The sequence below is a fragment of the Bubalus bubalis genome, chromosome 2, assembly GCF_019923935.1.
Source record: "Bubalus bubalis isolate 160015118507 breed Murrah chromosome 2, NDDB_SH_1, whole genome shotgun sequence".
Classification (NCBI taxonomy): domain Eukaryota; kingdom Metazoa; phylum Chordata; class Mammalia; order Artiodactyla; family Bovidae; genus Bubalus; species Bubalus bubalis.
Genome location: NC_059158.1, coordinates 164356529 through 164375094, shown reverse-complemented (window position 1 = coordinate 164375094; position 18566 = coordinate 164356529). Strand labels below are relative to the sequence as shown.

Sequence of the window (18566 nt, the reverse complement as noted above, 5' to 3'; positions counted from 1 at the left end):
GGCAAATTAACGTCTCTGCTTTTTAATATGCTGTCTAGTTGGTCATAGCTTTTCTTCCAAGGAGCAAGTGTCTTTTCATTTAATGGCTTTAGTCACTATCCACAGTGATTTTGGAGCCCAAGAAAAAGAAGATCTGCCACTGTTTTCATTTTTTCCCCATCTGTTTGCCATGAAGTGATGGGACAGGATGCCATGATCTGCTTTTTGAATGTTGAGTTGTTTTTTTTAAAATATGGAATGCTTCACGAATTTGCATATCATCCTTGCGCAGGGGCCATGCTAACCTCTGTATCGTTCCAGTTTTAGCATATGTGCTGACGTGAACTGGAATGTTGTGTTTTAAGCGGTTTTTTTGCTCTCCTCTTTCACTTTCATCAAGAGGCTCTTTAGTTCCTCTTCACTTTCTGGCATTAGGGTGGTGTCATCTGCATATCTGAGGTTATTGATATTTCTCCCTGCAATCTTGATTCTAGCTTGTGCTTCATCCAGCCTGGCATTTCAAATGATGTACTCTGCATGTAAGTTAAATAAGCAAGGTGACAAGATACAGTCTTGACGTACTTCTTTCCCAATTTGGAACCAGACTGTTGTTCCATGTCCAGTTCTAACTGTTGCTTCTTGACGTGCATACAGATTTCTCAGGAGGCAGGTCAGGTGGTCTGGTATTCCCATCTCTTTAAGAATTTTCCAAAGTTTGTTGTGATCCAAACAGTCAAAGTCTTTAGTGTTGTCAGTGAAGCAGATGTTTTTCTGGAATTCTCTTGCTTTTTCGATGATCCAACGGATGTTGACAATTTGATCTCTGATAATTTGACCTTTTTATTTCCTACCTGGATATTAATTACTCTTGAGTGTACAGAGCTTCATGGGCTTTGGGGTCCAGAAATTTCTGGAAGAAGTTTCTTCATCTTGTCAGTTGCTCTTGTTCCTTCTGTCCTAATTAAAGTAAAACAAGCTGTTTCATGTTTAAAGAAAACTCTTAAATTCTCAAAAAGAAAATACTTCTTATCAAGGCGTAGTCTTAAAGAGTTCAAGACCATGAATATAGCAGCTGTTTATGGACAAATATTTACCTGGCATGTCTCCAGAAGCCTTCCTTTTAGGAGCCCTAGACTAAGAGATTATTGAATCCAAAATAAACATTTTTATTTAAAAACAATCTAAGTACAAACTGTTTTACAGCAAAAGGGGGAGGAGGATGGGAGAAATGGGTCAAAATGGGAACAGTGGATTTATGTCATTTTTTTTCTTTATCTTTCACTCTTTAGCAATATCATTATATCACTTTCTTTGTTGTTCAGTCACTCAATCAGATCCAACTCTTTGCCTCCTCATGGACTGCAGCACATCAGGCTTCCCAGTCCTTCATCGTCTCCTGGAGTTTGCTTAAAATCATGTCCATCGAGTAGGAAATGCCATCCAACCATCTCATCTTCTGTCATCCCCTTCCCCTCCTGCCTTCAATCTTTCCCAGCATCAGGGTCTTTTCCAATGAGTCGGTTCTTCACATAAGGTGGCCAAAGTATTGAAGCTTCAGTTTCAGCATCAGTCCTTCCAACGAATATTGCTTTCTTACCAAACTGTTAATTTATTTTTTTAACTTAATATTAAGTCACAAAAGAAGACGAAATCCTCAAGTTTTGAACTGCCCACAAAATATGTGGATATTGAAAGAGTACCTCTTTCTGTGATCTCTCTACTTGTTAATGGCATCCCCCATAGTCACCCAGGTTGGACTGCTATGTCTTCAGTTGTTCCCATTTCCACAAATACCCTCTTTTGTCCAGGTGGCAAGTCTTCTTTCAGTTTATTTCCATAGGAGCTACCTGATGGCTAGCCTATCCCTCTCCCAGGTTATTGTAGTTAGCCTCCACTGTAATCAATCTTCTTCCTTCCTTTCTTCCTGGACACATCTCACCTACATTCACCTCCCTGAAAACTGGTTCATAACAATGTATAGGAGGTAGTGACCAAAACCATCCCAAAGCATGCTACAACTTAGCTCAAGAATCTCCAGTGTTAGGATCTGGCAAAGATTCTCCTTGACCAAACTTCAGTCTAGCTTCTCTAAGCCCTCTTCTCAACAAGGCTTCCACCTCAGGCTCCAGTCTGCCCCATTGACAGGCCTGCGTCACAGTTTCAGCAATAAAGTTAAGTCAGTTTAGAGAGGCTTCCCCCACCCAATGTCTGACAATCCTTGATATCTTATCAAATTCATAAACCTTACTATCCTCCAGTTACGTCTGATCACCCTGGCCTGCCTTTTGTAAGAATTCTGTCAACTTAGGTTAGACAGAATCCCTTAGTACCCCTGATGTTTCCTCCTAGTGCTTTTCTAGCCACTGACCTCTACCCTACTCCTTGGCTTTAAATCCCCACTTCAGTTCAGTTCAGTCTCTCAGTTATATCCAACTCTTTGCGACCCCATGGACTACAGCAGGCCAGGTTTCCCTGTCCATCACCAACTCCTGGAGCTTGCTCAAAGTCATGTCCATCCAGTCGGTGATGCCATCCAACCATCTCAGCCTCTGTCGTCCTCTTTTCTTCCTGCCTTCAACCTTTCCCAGCATCAGGGTCTTTTCTAATAAGTCAGTTCTTCGCATCAGGTGGCCAAATTATTGGAGCTTCAGCAGCAGTCCTTCCAATGTATATTCAGGATTGATTTCCTTTAGGATTGACTAGTTTGATCTCCTTGCAGTCCAAGGGACCCTCAAGAGTCTTCTCCAACACCACAGTTTAAAAATCGCCACTTGTCCATGCTGTATTGGAAACTGAGCCCAGTTCTATGCTGGTGTCTCTTTTCCTCTATTTTTAGAGGAATAGTTCCTAAATAGAATGTATTAACTACTGTCCAGCTCTCATTTTTCTTTGACAGGTCATACAACTCAGTTCAGATCTCTTAGCTTAACCTATCAAGAAGAAGAATCTGAATGGTTCATTCCAGTTTGTAAAAGGGTTCCCTATGGGGAGGGAGAGAAGAAAAGAGGGATATGACACATATGGTAAAACAAGCTGATGTATTTCTGGGTGAAGCAAGTTCTCTCAGAAGAGGTGAGAGGGGATTGTGATTGGGCTTTGTGTTACACTGCATGTGAAATATTGAAAATTCATGGAATATCATTCAAATAAATTGAAGAAAGCACAGGGAACTGTTATTTTAGCAGTATTTTATTAATTGAGAGAAATACTCTAATAAATGACTACTAATATAGTTGGAGAGAGAAGTATTAAAGAAAACGGGGGACCACAGTTTTTTGTTTACAGAAAAAGGCTCAAGTCACTGACCTTTCCTGAGTTCCAAAGAGTAGTTACTAATTAGGAGAGTGAGGGAACACAGAAACAAAGGAAAAGCAGTCATCAAGAAAAGTAATAATAGCTTAAACAATAGTTCAGTGATAACAGTCCTTGTTCCTCCTCAAGGGAGAGTCTAGCAATCTGATGCATATCTTTGAGTTGTTTTGCAGAAACTAAGACCCGCTCCACTCAGGTGGAGAATGGTGACTACAGGCTGACCAAAAGTACCAGTACCCTAGACAAGTGGAAACCAGAAGGTTGATGATTCAGATTTCTAATCATAGCCAATCACCACCAAGCAACCAGAAGAAAGTCATGAGTCGCAACCCTTACCCCATATGTTGCCTTTAAAACTTTCACTGAAAGCCATTCTGGGAATTGCCTCTTTTGAGCATGAGCTGCCTGTTCTCCTTGCTTCTCTTCCATAGCTGCTTAGTCATGTTTTTTGTTTTGGTGTTTTCTTTTGTGACCCCACATACTGTGTAGCCTACCAGGCTCCTCTGTCCATGGAATTCTCCAGGCAAGAATCCTGGAGTGGGTAGCCATTCCCTTTTCCAGGGGAATCTTCCCTACCCAGAGATCAAACCTGGGTCTCCTGTGTTGCAGGTAGATTCTTCAGTGTTTGAGCCATCAGGGAAGCCACCCTGCAAATTAACTCTGACTTTCCTTCACTGCAGTGTGGTGGCAGTAGCTTTGCTGTGCTTGGGGCTAACAAATCCAAATTTGGTTCAGCAACATTTATGCTCCACAGATACTAACTGTGAGCACCCAGCCAGCTCCTAGCAACACCCAAGTCTGGCTGACAGTACCAGGCCAACTCCTAGAAATGAAAGGCTGCTTTTCTCTTTCTCATAGCTTTGTGACCTTAAACAAGTGATTCAACTTCTCTATGGTTCAGTTTTGTAATTTCCAAAGTGAGACTGCGAGAGCACTTACCTCTTCACCTCTTAAATTGTTATCCTGATGAAGATAACCCATGTAAAAAAGCTATGGTTTTTCCAGTAGTCATGTATGGATGTGAGAGTTGGACTATAAAGAAAGCTGAGGACAAAGAATTAATGCTTTTAAACTGTGGTGTTGGAGGAGACTCTTGAGAGTCCCTTGAACTGCAAGATCAAACCAGTCAATCCTAAAGGAAATCCATCATGAATATTCATTGGAAAGACTGATGCTGAAGCTCCAATACTTTGGACACCTGATGCAAAAAAGCTGCCTCATTGGAAAAGACCCTGATGTTGGGAAAGATTGAAGGCAGGAGAAGGGGACGACAGAGGATGAGGTGGTTGGATGGCATCACTGACTTGATACATGAGTTTGAGCAATCTCCGGGAGTTGGTGATGGACAGAGAAGGCTGGCGTGCTGCAGTCCATGGGGTTGCAAAGAGTCATACACGACTGAGCGACTGAACTGACTGAACCCAATAAAGATTTTAGGATCGTGCTTGGTATACAGTTACCGCTCAATGAGTGCCTTTCAAAGATCCTAAATTGCATTCTTATTTTTCGCACTTTAACATGTCTGGAATGGAGGTGTGGTCCAAACAAAGGCTTCTTAGAATGGATACAGTATAGTATTGTTATTTTCGATAGGTTCTAGTTTGAGGGACAATTCCTTTTCACCGCCAACTGCTCAATCCATTCCTGGGTCCATGAGTTTCCTTTTCGAACTTTGTAACCTCCCCCACTTCTCAGGCGAGCCCTTTACAGGCCTTTCCTGGCCACGTAATTTTTTTGGCTGCGCGGCTTCCTCAGCCAATATGGTAGGCGGCGGACGCACTCGGGAGCTTACGGCGGCGCGGCACCCACGCGGCCGGGGGAGCCGGAGCGAAACCCAACTGGTCCCCGCCCGCCCGCCCGCAGTCAGCTGATGGGCCGCCCGTCGCGGAGACCGCCGCCGCCGCTCGAACATGGCGGCCGAGATCCACTCCAGGCCGCAGAGCAGCCGCCCGGTGCTGCTGAGCAAGATCGAGGGGCACCAGGACGCCGTCACGGCCGCGCTGCTTATCCCCAAGGAGGACGGAGTGATCACGGCCAGCGAGGACAGGTAGGGCCGGCGGCTGGTGCGCGGCGGGGCCGAGGCGCGACGAGGGCGGCCCGGATTCCACCGGCTCCCGAGTGTGGGGGCCGTGGGAGTCGCCAGCCTTGGCCCTCTCCGCGTGGGGGCGTCCACGGTCACCGGGTCCCACGGCCCGTCGCCCCCCGCCAGCCCTTCTTGGTCGCCGGGACCCCCTCCCTCGAGTTCCCGCCTGTGGGGTCCTCTAGTCTTGACCCGCCGCCGCGCTTCTCTGGTCCCAGACCCCAGTCTGTGCTTCGCACTTCCCGGTCAGGGACACCTGTCCCAACCCCCGGCCATTGCGTTCCCCCAGCCAGAGACCCGCATCTCCGCCGCGCCCCTCCGGTCCGAGACCCCCCATGGTATACCCTTCGAGCCCGGGACCCCCGCACACCCTCCCCCCCTACGCCCCACCTCTCCTTTGCCTAGAGCTGGAAGCGTCCCCTCCGCGGTCCGTTCCAAGTCGCCTTCTCTGGTAGCCAGGACTGGCCTCCGGTTCCCGCGGGACCGGGTGCCAGGGATCCTTTTCTTGAAACAAACCTCCCGGCGCTTCAGCACTCTTCTGCTCTACGCTGGGGTTTACACCTCTCTTTGGCGCTCACCAGGTCTCTAGATCAGTGACTTTTCCACAGCTGTTAGAACCACTTGAATTGTTACTTACAAACAAGGTCTCCCCCCCCCCGACCCCCCCGAAGTGACTCACTTAAGACTCTAAGAATAATAAAAATGCTTTTATTTTTAAAGAAATTTGATATTTCCACTGTTAATGGAAAACCAGTTATCCCTTTCCATAAAAAATGGATGGCTAAAACGTTAATCTCTGTGCACCTAAAGTCAGCTCTTGTCTTGTTAACAGGGCGTCTTGCCTATCATATCTTGTTAACAGGGCGTCTTGCCTATCATACTTTGGGAAACACTGATCCTATGCGATTTTCTCATCCTCCCCAAGAGGAAACAGGTTCGTAGAAAGGCAGAGATTCTGGTGACGCCAGAAATGCACCCCAAGATTCCCCACTCCAGCTCTCTGGTCTTTCTAGGGTTTTGTGATTGGATGGGAGAGAGATTATTTGTGTTGTAACTTGAGCGTTTTGTAAACCCTTAAAACTTTCAAAGGTTAGTGGCTTTACTGTGGGAATTTGGAGGAAATGACTGATGTTTTTGAGAGAAACTGTTTCCTTGCTGCAGTGAGTGTTCTTAAACGGTGATATTGCAAAAGTGGAAAGTCTTTCTGGAAGAAGGAAGGTTGTGCTGTTTTGTTAAAGTGGGAGGCACGGTACAGCCTTTTGTCGTCTAGTTTTTGAAGTCGGTAGTTTTGAGGGCCTGCTCCCACTGATAAGAGGAAACCTGAAGCCCCCAGCGCCTGTTTGACCTTTGTATTTTGCCTTTGAGTGAGTTTGTTGTGAGCAGGCAATTTACCAGTCACTGACCGCCAACGAGGTGGAGAGTGATTGGTTAAACCTGGATGTGGGTGTGTCACCAGGAAGGAGTGGGAGACAGCGGGGGTGCCTGAGCCGCAGGGAGAGATTGTTCTTGTTCAGTTGCTAAGTCTCCTGTCCTTCTCGGGGAGAAGAGGGAACTGTTTAAAAAAAAAGACAAAGGACACAATAATGATATTTGCATGATATGAACATAGATGGAGACATCACTTTATACAAGTTAGCTGTCTTTGTTCAGTAAAATATTTTAGTCATGACTCATGTGTGTTGGGTAAATTGCTGAGTATTTGCGATTACTGGCCAGGAGCAGTGTTGATCAGTGTTTTATGGAAAGTGATTACTTAGCTGCTCTGGGACTGAAGTGTTCCAGGAAACACTTTCATGGGGGTACAGCAGGGTCCTGGCAGAGGACTGGACCAGGTGGGATTGGGGCCTTGGGTTTTTAATTTGTGTTTCAGGCCCATGGAACTTCCTGGGAGGCAGGACACTGGTTGAAACAGGTTCTGCACTTTCTGAGATTTATGAAAGCACATGGCTATGAGGTTTTTTTGTTGTTGGATATGGTGGTTTGTTTTCACATTGTCATAAGTCTGTGTCATATTCTTCAATCGTTTGTTTATTCACTCATTTATAGATTTAGAAATAATCTCCTTATTGAGTGCCAGGCCCTGGACAGAACAAGGAGCAAAAGTCACAGCACTTGCCCTTATATAACTTCTGATTCATGATTTTATAGCCCCGGACCTTTTAGAACCAGCCAGGAAACAGAACACTGACCACCATTTATCATCAAACAAGCATTTATTGGGCACTTACTGTGTGGCAGGCCCATCTTAGATCTGTGGGTAGAAAACACGCTGAAATTGATATTCCCAAAAGGCTGGATGGTGTGGTGAAGAGATGGCCCTGTGCTCTCCACTCCCTGGGGTGCTGGGGAGACACAGGGGAAGGAGGGTCCTTGGGTGAGCGCTGGGTTTCAAGAAAAGCCTGGAAGAGATATCACTGGTGAAAGGAGTGGTCTCTGTGACCCTGGTCCAGGCAGAGGGAAAGGACAGGAGGGAATCACAGGCGGTACAGAACCATGGTTATTTCTAGATGCCCAGAGCGGAAAGTGTACTGAGACCTGGAAGGCCCAGTGTCCAGTTATAGAAGGATCTGCCTTGTGTGCCACTGTTAAGATTTGGACTTCGGTTTGTGAGCAGTGGGAGACCATCAAAGAGTTTAAAGCAAGCAAATGATACCGTCAGAATGTATACTTGAAATCTTTCTTTTTTTCAAAATATTTATTCATTTACTTGGCACCGGAGGTCTTAGTTGCATCATGTGTGTGCTTGGTCACTCTGTCATGTCCGACTCTTTGTGACCCCATGGACTGTAGCCCGCCTGGCCCCTTTGTCCCTGGGATTGTCCAGGTAAGAAAATTGGAGTGGGTTGCCATTTCCTCCTCCAAGGAATCTTCTTGACCTAGGGATCTAACCTGCATCTCTTTCTTCTCCTGCATTGGCAGGTGGATTCTTAACCACTGCACCACCTGGAAAGCCCCTGTAGCATGAGTTCTTTTTAATTGCGGCATGTGGGATGTAGCTCCTGACCGGGGATCCAACCCAGGCCCGCTGTACTGGGAGTATGGCGTCTTGGCCACTGGACCACCAGGGAAGTCCCCCAGAATTTGTACTTTAAAAATAGCAATAGTTAACCTTTAAAAGTCCCCTCCCTCTTTCAGTAGAGAATTGGACCAATGTATGTGACTGCATCCAGTCCTCACATCTCCCGGTGAGATGGTTTCAATCACTTTCTCTTATCAACAGTTCCAAAATTCAAGGTATTGTAAAAGTCAGAGGTGTTTTTGTTTGTTTGTTTTTGTGAGTTAGGCCTGAAAACTCATTGGTGCTAAAACTTGACCTCCATAGATGAGAGTATTTGTAATCTGTATTTATCCCATGTGGCATGAATATTCATTTGTTTTACTGCAGAGATATCAGTGCATTTTATTGCGGGTCCTACTGGGAGTTTTATGGAACATGTAGTGTAGGTGTCTTATTGTAATGAACATTTGGCCATTTAGAAAACTGGGGTGCAAGGGGCACTGAAGTAACTATTAATACCCGAGGTCACGTTGCCAGTAAATGATGGGAATGAGATTTGAACCCAGGTCTGACTCTGAGGCCCAGGTTCTTTCTGCCGTGCACCTAGTTCCTACACGTTTGGAGAACCTGAGTTGAGGCAGTGTCAGTGGTTGATGACTCCAGCAACAAGTGTGAAATGCTAGGATTCTGCCTTTTGCCCTCCCCCCCGCTTCCTGGGGGAGGGACATTTGGCAATATCTGGAGATATTTTGGTTGTCATAACTGGGGGAGGGTACTCCTGGAATCTAGTGGGTAGAGGATGTAACATCCTGTAACACACAGGACAGTCCCTCAATGAAAAGGATTGGCCAGCTCCAAATGTCATTAATGCCGAGTTGGAGAAACCCTCGTCTGGGCTTAACGTACTTGTTTGTCCGATTTGCCTAGATGGTGGTTCTCAGAGCTTGCATGTGCATCAGGGTCACATGGAGAGGGATCTTGTTAAAGCACAAAGATCCTGGTTCAGTAAGTCTGGGGCTGGGCCCCAGTGTTTGCCTTTCTGTCAGGTTCCCAGTGATGTCCATGCTGATGCTGCTGGTCACACTTGGAGGGCCATTGCTTTATGCAAAAGAGAATTATTCATCGTGCTTGTCTGTGGAGAGGCACTGGGAAAGAATACTGTTTATACCTTGTCGTCTTTTTTTTTTTTCATCAGTTTATGGGATATATTTGCCTGGAGCCATTTACATATACCCATCTATTTCCTAGTAAAACCGAACTATATCTGGTAGTGCTAAATACAGAGAATTCCCCCAAGGAGTAATAAACTAATATGGAGGATTCAGCTTAATTCCATGGGACCTGGAGTCACTGCTAATGGTTTGGGCAGCAAGTTTAGGGGTCTAATCAGAAACCTTCAGGGATTACTGTGCCCTGAAGGGTTAACAGAGAATGGTGCTGCTCTTTCACACGGATTCATCTGTATTTTGTTGGGGCTTCCCAGGTGGCTCAGTGATAAAAGAATCTGCCTGCCAACGCAGGAGATGTGGGTTCAATCCCTGGGTCAGGAAGATCCCCTGAGGAGGAAATCGCAACCCACTCCTGTATTATTGCCTGGGAAATCCCATGGACAGAGGAGCTTGGTGAGCTACAGTCCATGGGGTCGCAAAGAGCGACACATCTGAATGACTAAGCACACCCACACAAATTCCTTTGTTTAAGCTTCGTTTTTCATGAAACCTTAGTATTTTTAAATTTTAGTTTTCAGTCACACGTTGGAACTAGAATATCTGAGCATGCAGCGTAGAAAAACGATACATTGGTAAAGTAAAAAAAGATATTCTTGAGTCAGTGGAGTATGACTGTCTTTCTAGTCAGGAAACTGTAAAAATAAAAGTAATAACCTCAGTATTACGTTTCACAATTTAACTGCAGCAGTCATTTTCCTGGTCGGAGAAACAGAAAATGAGACTGTACTTTCAGGACAGAACTGAAATGTTGTGAGGCAATCGGAAATGATCCCCCAGACACGTTTGCTTTCTGAACTTCTTGGAGTTGCACCAAAAATTTAGACAGTTGGTTGAAAAGGATAGATAGCATTTTTTTAAAGGTAAAAATCTTACTAAAAGTCTTACCAGTAAGTTAAGGCTGTGGGCTAGCTATCTTCAATTTTGAAAAATAGAGTTTGGAGAGATGCCTGCTGATACTACTATTTCAGGGGCCTAAAGGTCAAGGTTGATTTCTGCAAGAAATTGTTTTGTCTGGCCTAAGTCAAACAAAGAGAGATTGCGTATATTTTAAGATATTTTAGGATGTTGCACTTAGGCTGGTAAGCAATAGAGATCACAGAAGACCAACTTTTAAAATATTTTTGGTAGCATCTTCCTTCCCCCCCTCAATAAACATTTCCCCCTAATAAACATTAGCTGTTTATTTTTTTGTTTCCTTTTAGACATTTCTAGGCATATTAAGATGGTTTGAAGGAAAACTGTATATTTAGTAGCTGTTCTCATAGAAACAGTGCTAAATAAACAAACAACTTGATTTTTAAGTGTTATCCTTGGGAGGAATCCTGGTGTAGCTGGAAGTTTTCAGTTTATACAGAAAACCAGAATGTTAACTGCTCTATTTTTGTTGTCTTGCAGTGCCTAAAAATAGACTTTCATTTGTGTTACAAGATAAAGTGAAGAAGTGAGAAGTTGGAAGCCTGGGCAGGAAAGCATCTATTGCTGTGTTGTTAGGAGTGGGTTTTCATTGTTAAGATCATTTTCTTTTATAGCATAGTTTAGAACAGATTCTGAATCTTGAATGCCTGAGTTTGAATCCTAGCCATGTGACCTTGGGCAGGTTACTTTTTTCTCCCAGTGTTGTAGTTCTGTCATCTGTAAAATGGAGATAATAAAGGCTCCAGCCTCCTAATTGTGGGAATTAGATGAATTCACGTGTAAAACACTTTGAACTGTTCCTGGCACAGAGAAGATACTTCATGTGTGTTGGCTATTATTATTTTAATTCCCATTTATTTTGCACTTAATTGCTTTAATCTCATCAGAAGCTAAACATGTCTTTGCTTACGGTGACTTTTGACTATGCGTGTGCATGCGTGCTCAGTTTGTCTGACTCTCTGCGACCCTATGAACTTTAGCCTGCCAGGCTCCTCTGTCCATGGGATTCTCTAGGCAAGAATGCTCCAGTGGGTTGCCACCTCGTCCTCCGAGGATCTTCCTGACCCAGGGATCAAAGCCGCTCTGGCGTCTCCTGCATTGCAGGTGTATTCTTTACCACTGAGCCACATAGGAAGCCCCTGGTATATATGTGTGTGTGTAAATAATGTGAAATTTTTCCTGCCTGAATAGAACAGTTTCAGAGCAATAGATGCTTTCCTGCCCAGGCTTCTGACTTCTCACTTCTTCACTTAATTTTGTAACGCAAATGAAATAGTATTTTTAGGCACTGCGAGACAACAAAAATACAGCAGTTAACATTCTGGTTTTGTGTATAAACTGAGAACTTCCACTTTGGGGGTCCCTTACAGACCTTAATGACTGTCTTTGAGCCGTGCCTTTTCAGCATTTCCATATTTGATCGCTTGCAAGTCATGTCAGTCACATGTTTTCACTTATAAAAGTCCTTGCCCTGCTTGCTGTGTAAGGGAGCCCCCAGACCACTGCCAGGTTCTTTGATTCACGAGGAGGACTGCCATTGAGTGGTCATCCTCACGGCTGCACTGTATTTCAGTGGGAGGACAGGGAACAAAATCGATGAAGGGAAAGGTATGGGGTGAAGTCCAGAGGAAACCAAGCCTGAGCTTCCAGGAGTCCTGGCCCTGTAGAGACTCTCAGAAGTTCCATTCCCCCAGCCCGGAGTCATCCCACATGTTTGAAATACTCACACTGGCTACCTCCAAGCTGGTTAGAGGCTCAAGATACCCAGGCTCTCACTGGGGGATGTTCCTGAAGGCAGCCTCTGCCTCACACGTGCCGAAATCCCAGACTCCCAGAAGGAAAGCAGGAGGTCAGTGGTCTCTCAAATGGTAGTTTGGTTTTGGTTTTGTTTTATTTTTTTCCCATATTTAATTATTTGGCTGTGCTGGGTCTTAGTGGCAGCATGCAAACTCTTGGTTGAGGTGTGTGGCATCTAGTTCCCTGACCAGAGATCAGACCCAGGCCCTCTGCATCGGGAGCTCAGAATCTTAACCTCTGGACCCCCAGGGAAGTCGCTCAAATGTTAATTTGAGAAAATCCTCAGTAAATAAATCTGGAAGAAGCATGGACCAGAATTGCAAAACAGCCTCACTATCTCCAACTGTTTTTCTTTTAAGTTTGTTTGCCCTTGTGTTTCAAGACTTCAAGGCTATGAAGAGTTTGGAACGTTTTTGTTTTTTTTTTTTTTTAATTTGGAAGTTAATGTTGCATGGACCCTACCTGGACTGACTCCATCCTCTCCTCCTGCTCCTCAGAGGTTGTAATAGTTTTTACCCTCACACTGGCTCACAGGGTAAAATAGCTTTTACCCTCCTGGGTGGCACAGAGGTCACAAAAGATAATTTTGAGGCTGACAGTGGAAACATAGCAACAGGAATGGTTCCTCAAGTCACAAAGAAAACATCTTCTCAGGTGGAAGACCCAGCCACCCGGCTTGTGGAGCCATTATTCTAATTTAGGGGCTGGCAAAGGTGCACATGCCCTTTGCCCCTGGGTAAAAGTCCGCTGGTGACAGAATCAGCAGTCTGAGGGTCACCATCGTCATGGACAGGATTCCTTCCCTAGACTGTAGAAGGGGATGGAAATTTAAATTTTCTAAGCCAATCTGATTTTCCTTTATTCAAAAGAGGCAAGTTGCCTTCCTTTCAGTTTAGTTAATTAAGTAAAAATCTAGTGTTTTCCCCCATTGTTATTCAAAGAGGAAGGCTGCTTTCTGCTATAGTAATGAATAGGGCAGAGTTCAAGAGACTTGGCTGGAAGGAAACTGCTGTTTATTTGATAAAAGCAGATAGTACCATTAGGACTTCCCTGGTGGCTCATTGTTAAGGAACCCAGCTGACAATACTGGAGACCTGAGTTGGATTGCTGGGTAGGGAAGATCCCTTGGAGGAGGAAATGGCAGCCCATTCCAGTATTCTTGCCTGGGAAATCCCATGGATAGAGAAGCCTAGTGGACTACAGTCCATAGGGTCACAAAAGAGTCAGACACAACTGAAGCCACTGAAACAACATTGTACCATATCCTTTCCTTCTCTCCCTTTTAGGCCAGCATTTTAGTGTTACATCAGTAGAAATTACTCGGGCTATCAGAATTATGCATTTTTATCTGTAACCCTGGAGATACTGTCAGACTAGGAAAACACATCCTTTGACATAGGTAACACAAATGTTTGGTCATTTACCAAGGTATAAAATAGCATCAGCAATCCTAAGAGCGACTGGAAAATCAGATTTCCCCAAACTTACTATTTTTTCCAAGTTTAAAAAAAGTCAGGCTTGGGGCTTAATTTGTAACACATGCTATATTCTGTATTCTTTTAAGCCAATTCAATGAATAAGCCCTGCATATCAGTTTACAATTTAAAGATGATTAAATTGCTTTGAGTTAGCTATTTGGGGATGATTAGGGTGTTTTTTGGAGAGCTTTTTGAAAGAGCCGGTTTTAGAAATGCTGATGTATCAGGCAAGGTAGAATTTGGCTTTGGGATGTTATAGAAACACCTGTGTGCTATTTGAATCTCTTTATCAAAGTGTGGGCATGATTTTCAAAGTAACCATACCAGAAAATAATATGTACTGAACCCAAATGTATGTTCTCATTGGGCGATAGGTTTGAAGAGGGTATTAATCGTGACTTGCACAAGGTGCCTCTGGTTTGAGAGCCAGTGCTTTTCAGGAGGAAAATTATGCTTTAATCTGTCTTTTCTCTGGGTTGTAGCATACGTAAATGAGATTTTATAAACTTGGTGATTTCCTAAAGTATCTTTTTAACTCGCTTTTGACCAGTTCTTTGACAGAGTGAAACCAAGGGGCTAGAAAAGATCAAAGGAACCTTTGTTCCTCATCAGGAGTATCTGTGAGCAGGTCACAGATTCATCTCCCTGGAATAGGTGCTTCTTTCTTAAACCTGTTGGTTTTAGTCTGCTTTTTATGTATCTACTCTAGTAAGGTAAAGGAACATAAAGAATTCTTATTCTTGATAGGATGAAAAATATTGAGTAATATTTAATTAAGAGTAATATCATTTGTGCTTTTGCATAACTTCAATTTCTTGGAAATCAAATTAGCATCTGAGCAGAGTGAGGAGAAGGCAATGGCACCCCACTCCAGTACTTTTGCCTAGAAAATCCCATGGACAGAGGAGCCTGGTAGGCTGCAGTCCATTGGGTCGCTAGAGTCGGACACGACTGAGCGACTTCACTTTCACTTTTCACTTTAATACATCGGAGAAGGAAATGGCAACCCACTCCAGTGTTCTTGCCTGGAGAATCCCAGGGATGGGAAGCCTGGTGGGCTGCTGTCTATGGCGTCACACAGAGTCGGACACGACTAAAGCGATGCAGCAGCAGCAGCAGAGTGAGGATCCTAGAGCTCAGTTAAAATTAAAAGTGGACTTAATGTGTTTACTAAGTACTCTGAAATTTTTGGCACTTGGTCAATGCCAAATGCTGTTTTTATTTCCAATTTTGAGGTCAAAGTCCTAATTATTCTTAAAGATGTACTACTTGGAACAGGCAGCATTGTATCGGTTAGCTCTTGCTGTGTTGCAGGCCGTCGTGAAATTCAGAGGCTTAAAACAAGAAGTGTCATCATTGCTTGTGAGCCTGTGAATCCCCTAGACAGTCCACCTGCTCACAGCCAGGCTTGCTTATACACGTGTTGGCCCTGCTCATTTCAGCCATTCTCTTTCATGGGGCTTGCTGGCCACGGACTGGTAGAGGATGGCATCACCTGACACTTGGAGCTCTCTTCCTTGCGGTCCATCCTCTAGCGGGCTAACCCCTCTTCTTCATGTAGACGTAGCCTTTACTCAGGCCCAGTACAGAGCCGGTACTGCATTGCTGAAGCCACGTTCTTTGGGCCAAAGCAAGTCACAGGACAGCCCATCTCCAAGGTTGGAGAAATAGTTTCCACCTCTTGTTGGGAAGAGCTGCAAAGGCACATTGTAAAGCTCACACAAGCAGGGATGGGAAAGAATTGGGCTTGTTCTTGCAATTTACCACCTCAAGCACTTAAATATCATATTGGATACTGTAGTTGATCTTAAGGTACTGAGAAATTTTGTTAGAATCACTGTTCCTGTTTAGCGCAGAAGTTGGGTTTTTATTATTATTTTTTTTAACCAAGTGAGAGTTTTGGGGTTGAACCTAGACTTTTCTACATTCCGCATTTATTTGGAGAAAAAAGGAATCAGCTTTGAAGGATAAAATGTAGAGTTTTTTGAATGCCCTTTAGAAAATTGTTCTGTGTATTAATTGCCGTATGAAGCGTCTTTACTTTGAATTATTTACATTGGTGTTGTCTTGAAATGTGAATTTTCATCACCTTCTGGCAGAATAAGTAGACAAGAGTCAGAAAATCTGATCCAGTGCTGCTGTTGGCTTGTTTGATTTGTAGGGCTTTCTCCCTCCTGGCTTCTGCTTCCCTAAGTATAAAAAGAAGTCTTGGCTGGCATCTTTGTCAAGAGGATGTGGCCAGCATGTACTCAACAGACCACAACTTTTCTAGACTCCCCATGCAGTAGAAGGCAGAAGGTGTTGCCTGTGCCACTGGAGTTCTTCACTGTGAACTTTAAGATTAAGCACGTTTCTGCGGTTGTTCTTGTTGTTCAGTCGTCCAGTGGTGTCCAACTCTGTGTGACCCATGGACTGCAGCATGCCAGGCTTCCCTGTCCTTCACCATATCCCAGAGTTTGCTCAAACTCATGTCCATTGAGTTGGTGATGCCATCCAATCATCTCATCCTCTGTGGTCCCCTTCTCCTCCTCCTTTTCAATCTTTCCCAGCATCAGAATCTTTTCCAATGAGTTTGCTCTTCGCATCAGGTGACCAAAGTATTGGAGCTTCACCTTGAGTATCAGTCCTTCCAATGAATATTCAGAACTGATTTCCTTTAGGATGGACTGGTTGGATCTCCTTGCAGTCCAAGGGACTCTAAAGAGTCTTCTCCAATATCACAGTTCAAAAGCATCAATTCTTCAGTGCTTAGCTTTCCTTATAGTCCAACTCTCACATTCATATGTGACTACTGGAAAAACCATAGCTTTGACTAGATGGACCTTTGTTGGCAAAGTCATATCTCTGCTTTTTAATGTACTGTCTAGATTGGTCATAGCTTTTCTTCCAAGGAGCAAGCATCTTTTAATTTCATGGCTGCAATCACCATCTGCAGTGATTTTGGAGCCCAAGAAAATAAAGTCTGTCACTGTTTCCACTGTGTCCCCATCTATTTGCCATGAAGTGATGGGACCAGATGCCATGATCTTTTAGTTTTTTGAATGTTGAGTTTTAAGCCAGCTTTTTCACTCTCCTCTTTCTCTTTCATCAAGAGGCTCTTGAGTTCTTCACTTTCTGCCATAAGAGTGGTATCATACTGCATACCTGAAGATATTAATATTTCTCCTGGCAATCTTGATTCTAGCTTGTGCTTCATCCAGCCCAGCATTTCGCATGATGTATTCTCCATATAAGTTAAACAAGCAGGGTGGCAATATACAGCCTTGACATACTCCTTTCCCAATTTGGAACCAGTCCATTGTTCCATGTCTGGTTCTAACTGTGGCTTCTTGACCTGGATACAGATTTCTCAGGAGGCGGTTAAGGTGGTCTGGTATTCCCACCTCTTTGAGAATTTTCCAGAGTTTGTTGTGATCCACACAATCAAAAGCTTTAGCATTGTCAGTGAAGCAGAAGTAGATGTTTTTCTGGAATTCTCTTGCTTTTGCTATGATCCAGCAGAAGTTGGAAATTTGATCTCTGCTTTCTCTGCCTTTTCTAAATCCAGCTTGAACATCTGGAGGTTCTTGGTTCACGTACTATTGAAGCCTAGCTTGGAGAATTTTGAGCATTACTTTGCTGGCATGTGAGATGAGTGCAATTGTGCGGTAGTTTGAACATTCTTTGGCATTGTTTTTCTTTGGGATTGGAATGAAAACTGACCTTTTCCAGTCCTGTGGCCACTGCTGAGTTTTCTAAATTTGCTGGCATATTGAGCACAACACTTTCACAGCATCATCTTTTAGGACTTGAAATAGCTCAGCTGGAATTCCATCACCTTCACTAGCTTTGTTCGTAGTGATGCTTCATAAGATCCACTTGACTTCAGATTCCAAGATGTCTGGTTCTAGGTGAGTGATCACACCATCATGGCTATCTGGCTCATTAAGATCTTTTTTGTATAGTTCTTCTGTGTATTCATGTCACCTTTTCTTAATATCTTTTACTTCTGTTAGGCCCATACTATTTCTATCCTTTATTGTGCCCATCTTTGCATGAAATGTTCCCATGTTATGTATAATTTTCTTGAAGAGATAGATCTCTAGTCTTTCCCATTGTATTGTTTTCCTCTGTTTCTTTGCATTGATCACAGAGGAAGGCTTTCTTATCTCTCTTTGCTATTCTTTGGAACTCTGCATTCAGATAGGTGTATCTTTCCTTTTCTCCTTTGCCTTTAGCTTCTCTTCTTTTCTCATTTATTTGTAAGGCCTCCTCAGACAACCATTTACCTTTTTCCATTTCTTTTTCTTGGGGATGGTCTTGATCACTGCCTCATGTACAATGTCATGAACCTCCATCCATAGTTCTTTAGGCACTCTATGGGATCTCAACCCTTGAATCTGTTTGTCACTTCTACTGTATAATCCTAAGGAATTTGATTTAGTAATTCCTGAATGGTCTAGTGGTTTTCCCTACTTCAATTTAAGTCTGAATTTGGTAATAAGTTCATGATATGAGCCACAGTCAGCTCCTGGTCTTGTTTTTGCTGACTGTATAGAGCTTCTCCATCTTTGACTGCAAAGAATATAATCAATCTGATTTTGGTATTGACCATCTGGTGATGTCCATGTGTAAAGTTGTCTCTTGTGTTGTTGGAGGAGGGTGTTTGCTATGACCAGTGCGTTCTCTTGGCAAAACTGGATTAGCCTTTGCCCTGCTTAATTTTGTACTCCAAGGCCAAACTTGCCTGTTACTCTAGGTAACTCTTGACTTCTTACTTTTGCATTCCAGTCCCCTAT

General features: G+C 43.8%; 1 protein-coding gene and 1 pseudogene across 1 annotated transcript in view; one reads left to right on the top strand and one right to left on the bottom strand.

Annotated features, from left to right (window-relative positions):
• Positions 1–226: 226 nt before the first annotated feature.
• Positions 227–325, bottom strand: LOC112583037 (annotated as a pseudogene).
• Positions 326–5140: 4815 nt separating this feature from the next.
• Positions 5141–18566, top strand: part of WDFY1 (WD repeat and FYVE domain containing 1) — a 53606-nt gene continuing 40180 nt past the window's right edge. Inside the window, exon 1 of the mRNA XM_006069691.4 lies at positions 5141–5338. Within this exon, the coding sequence (XP_006069753.1) occupies positions 5202–5338 (137 nt within the window). The 5' untranslated portion in view covers positions 5141–5201. The remainder of the gene's footprint in view (positions 5339–18566) is intronic.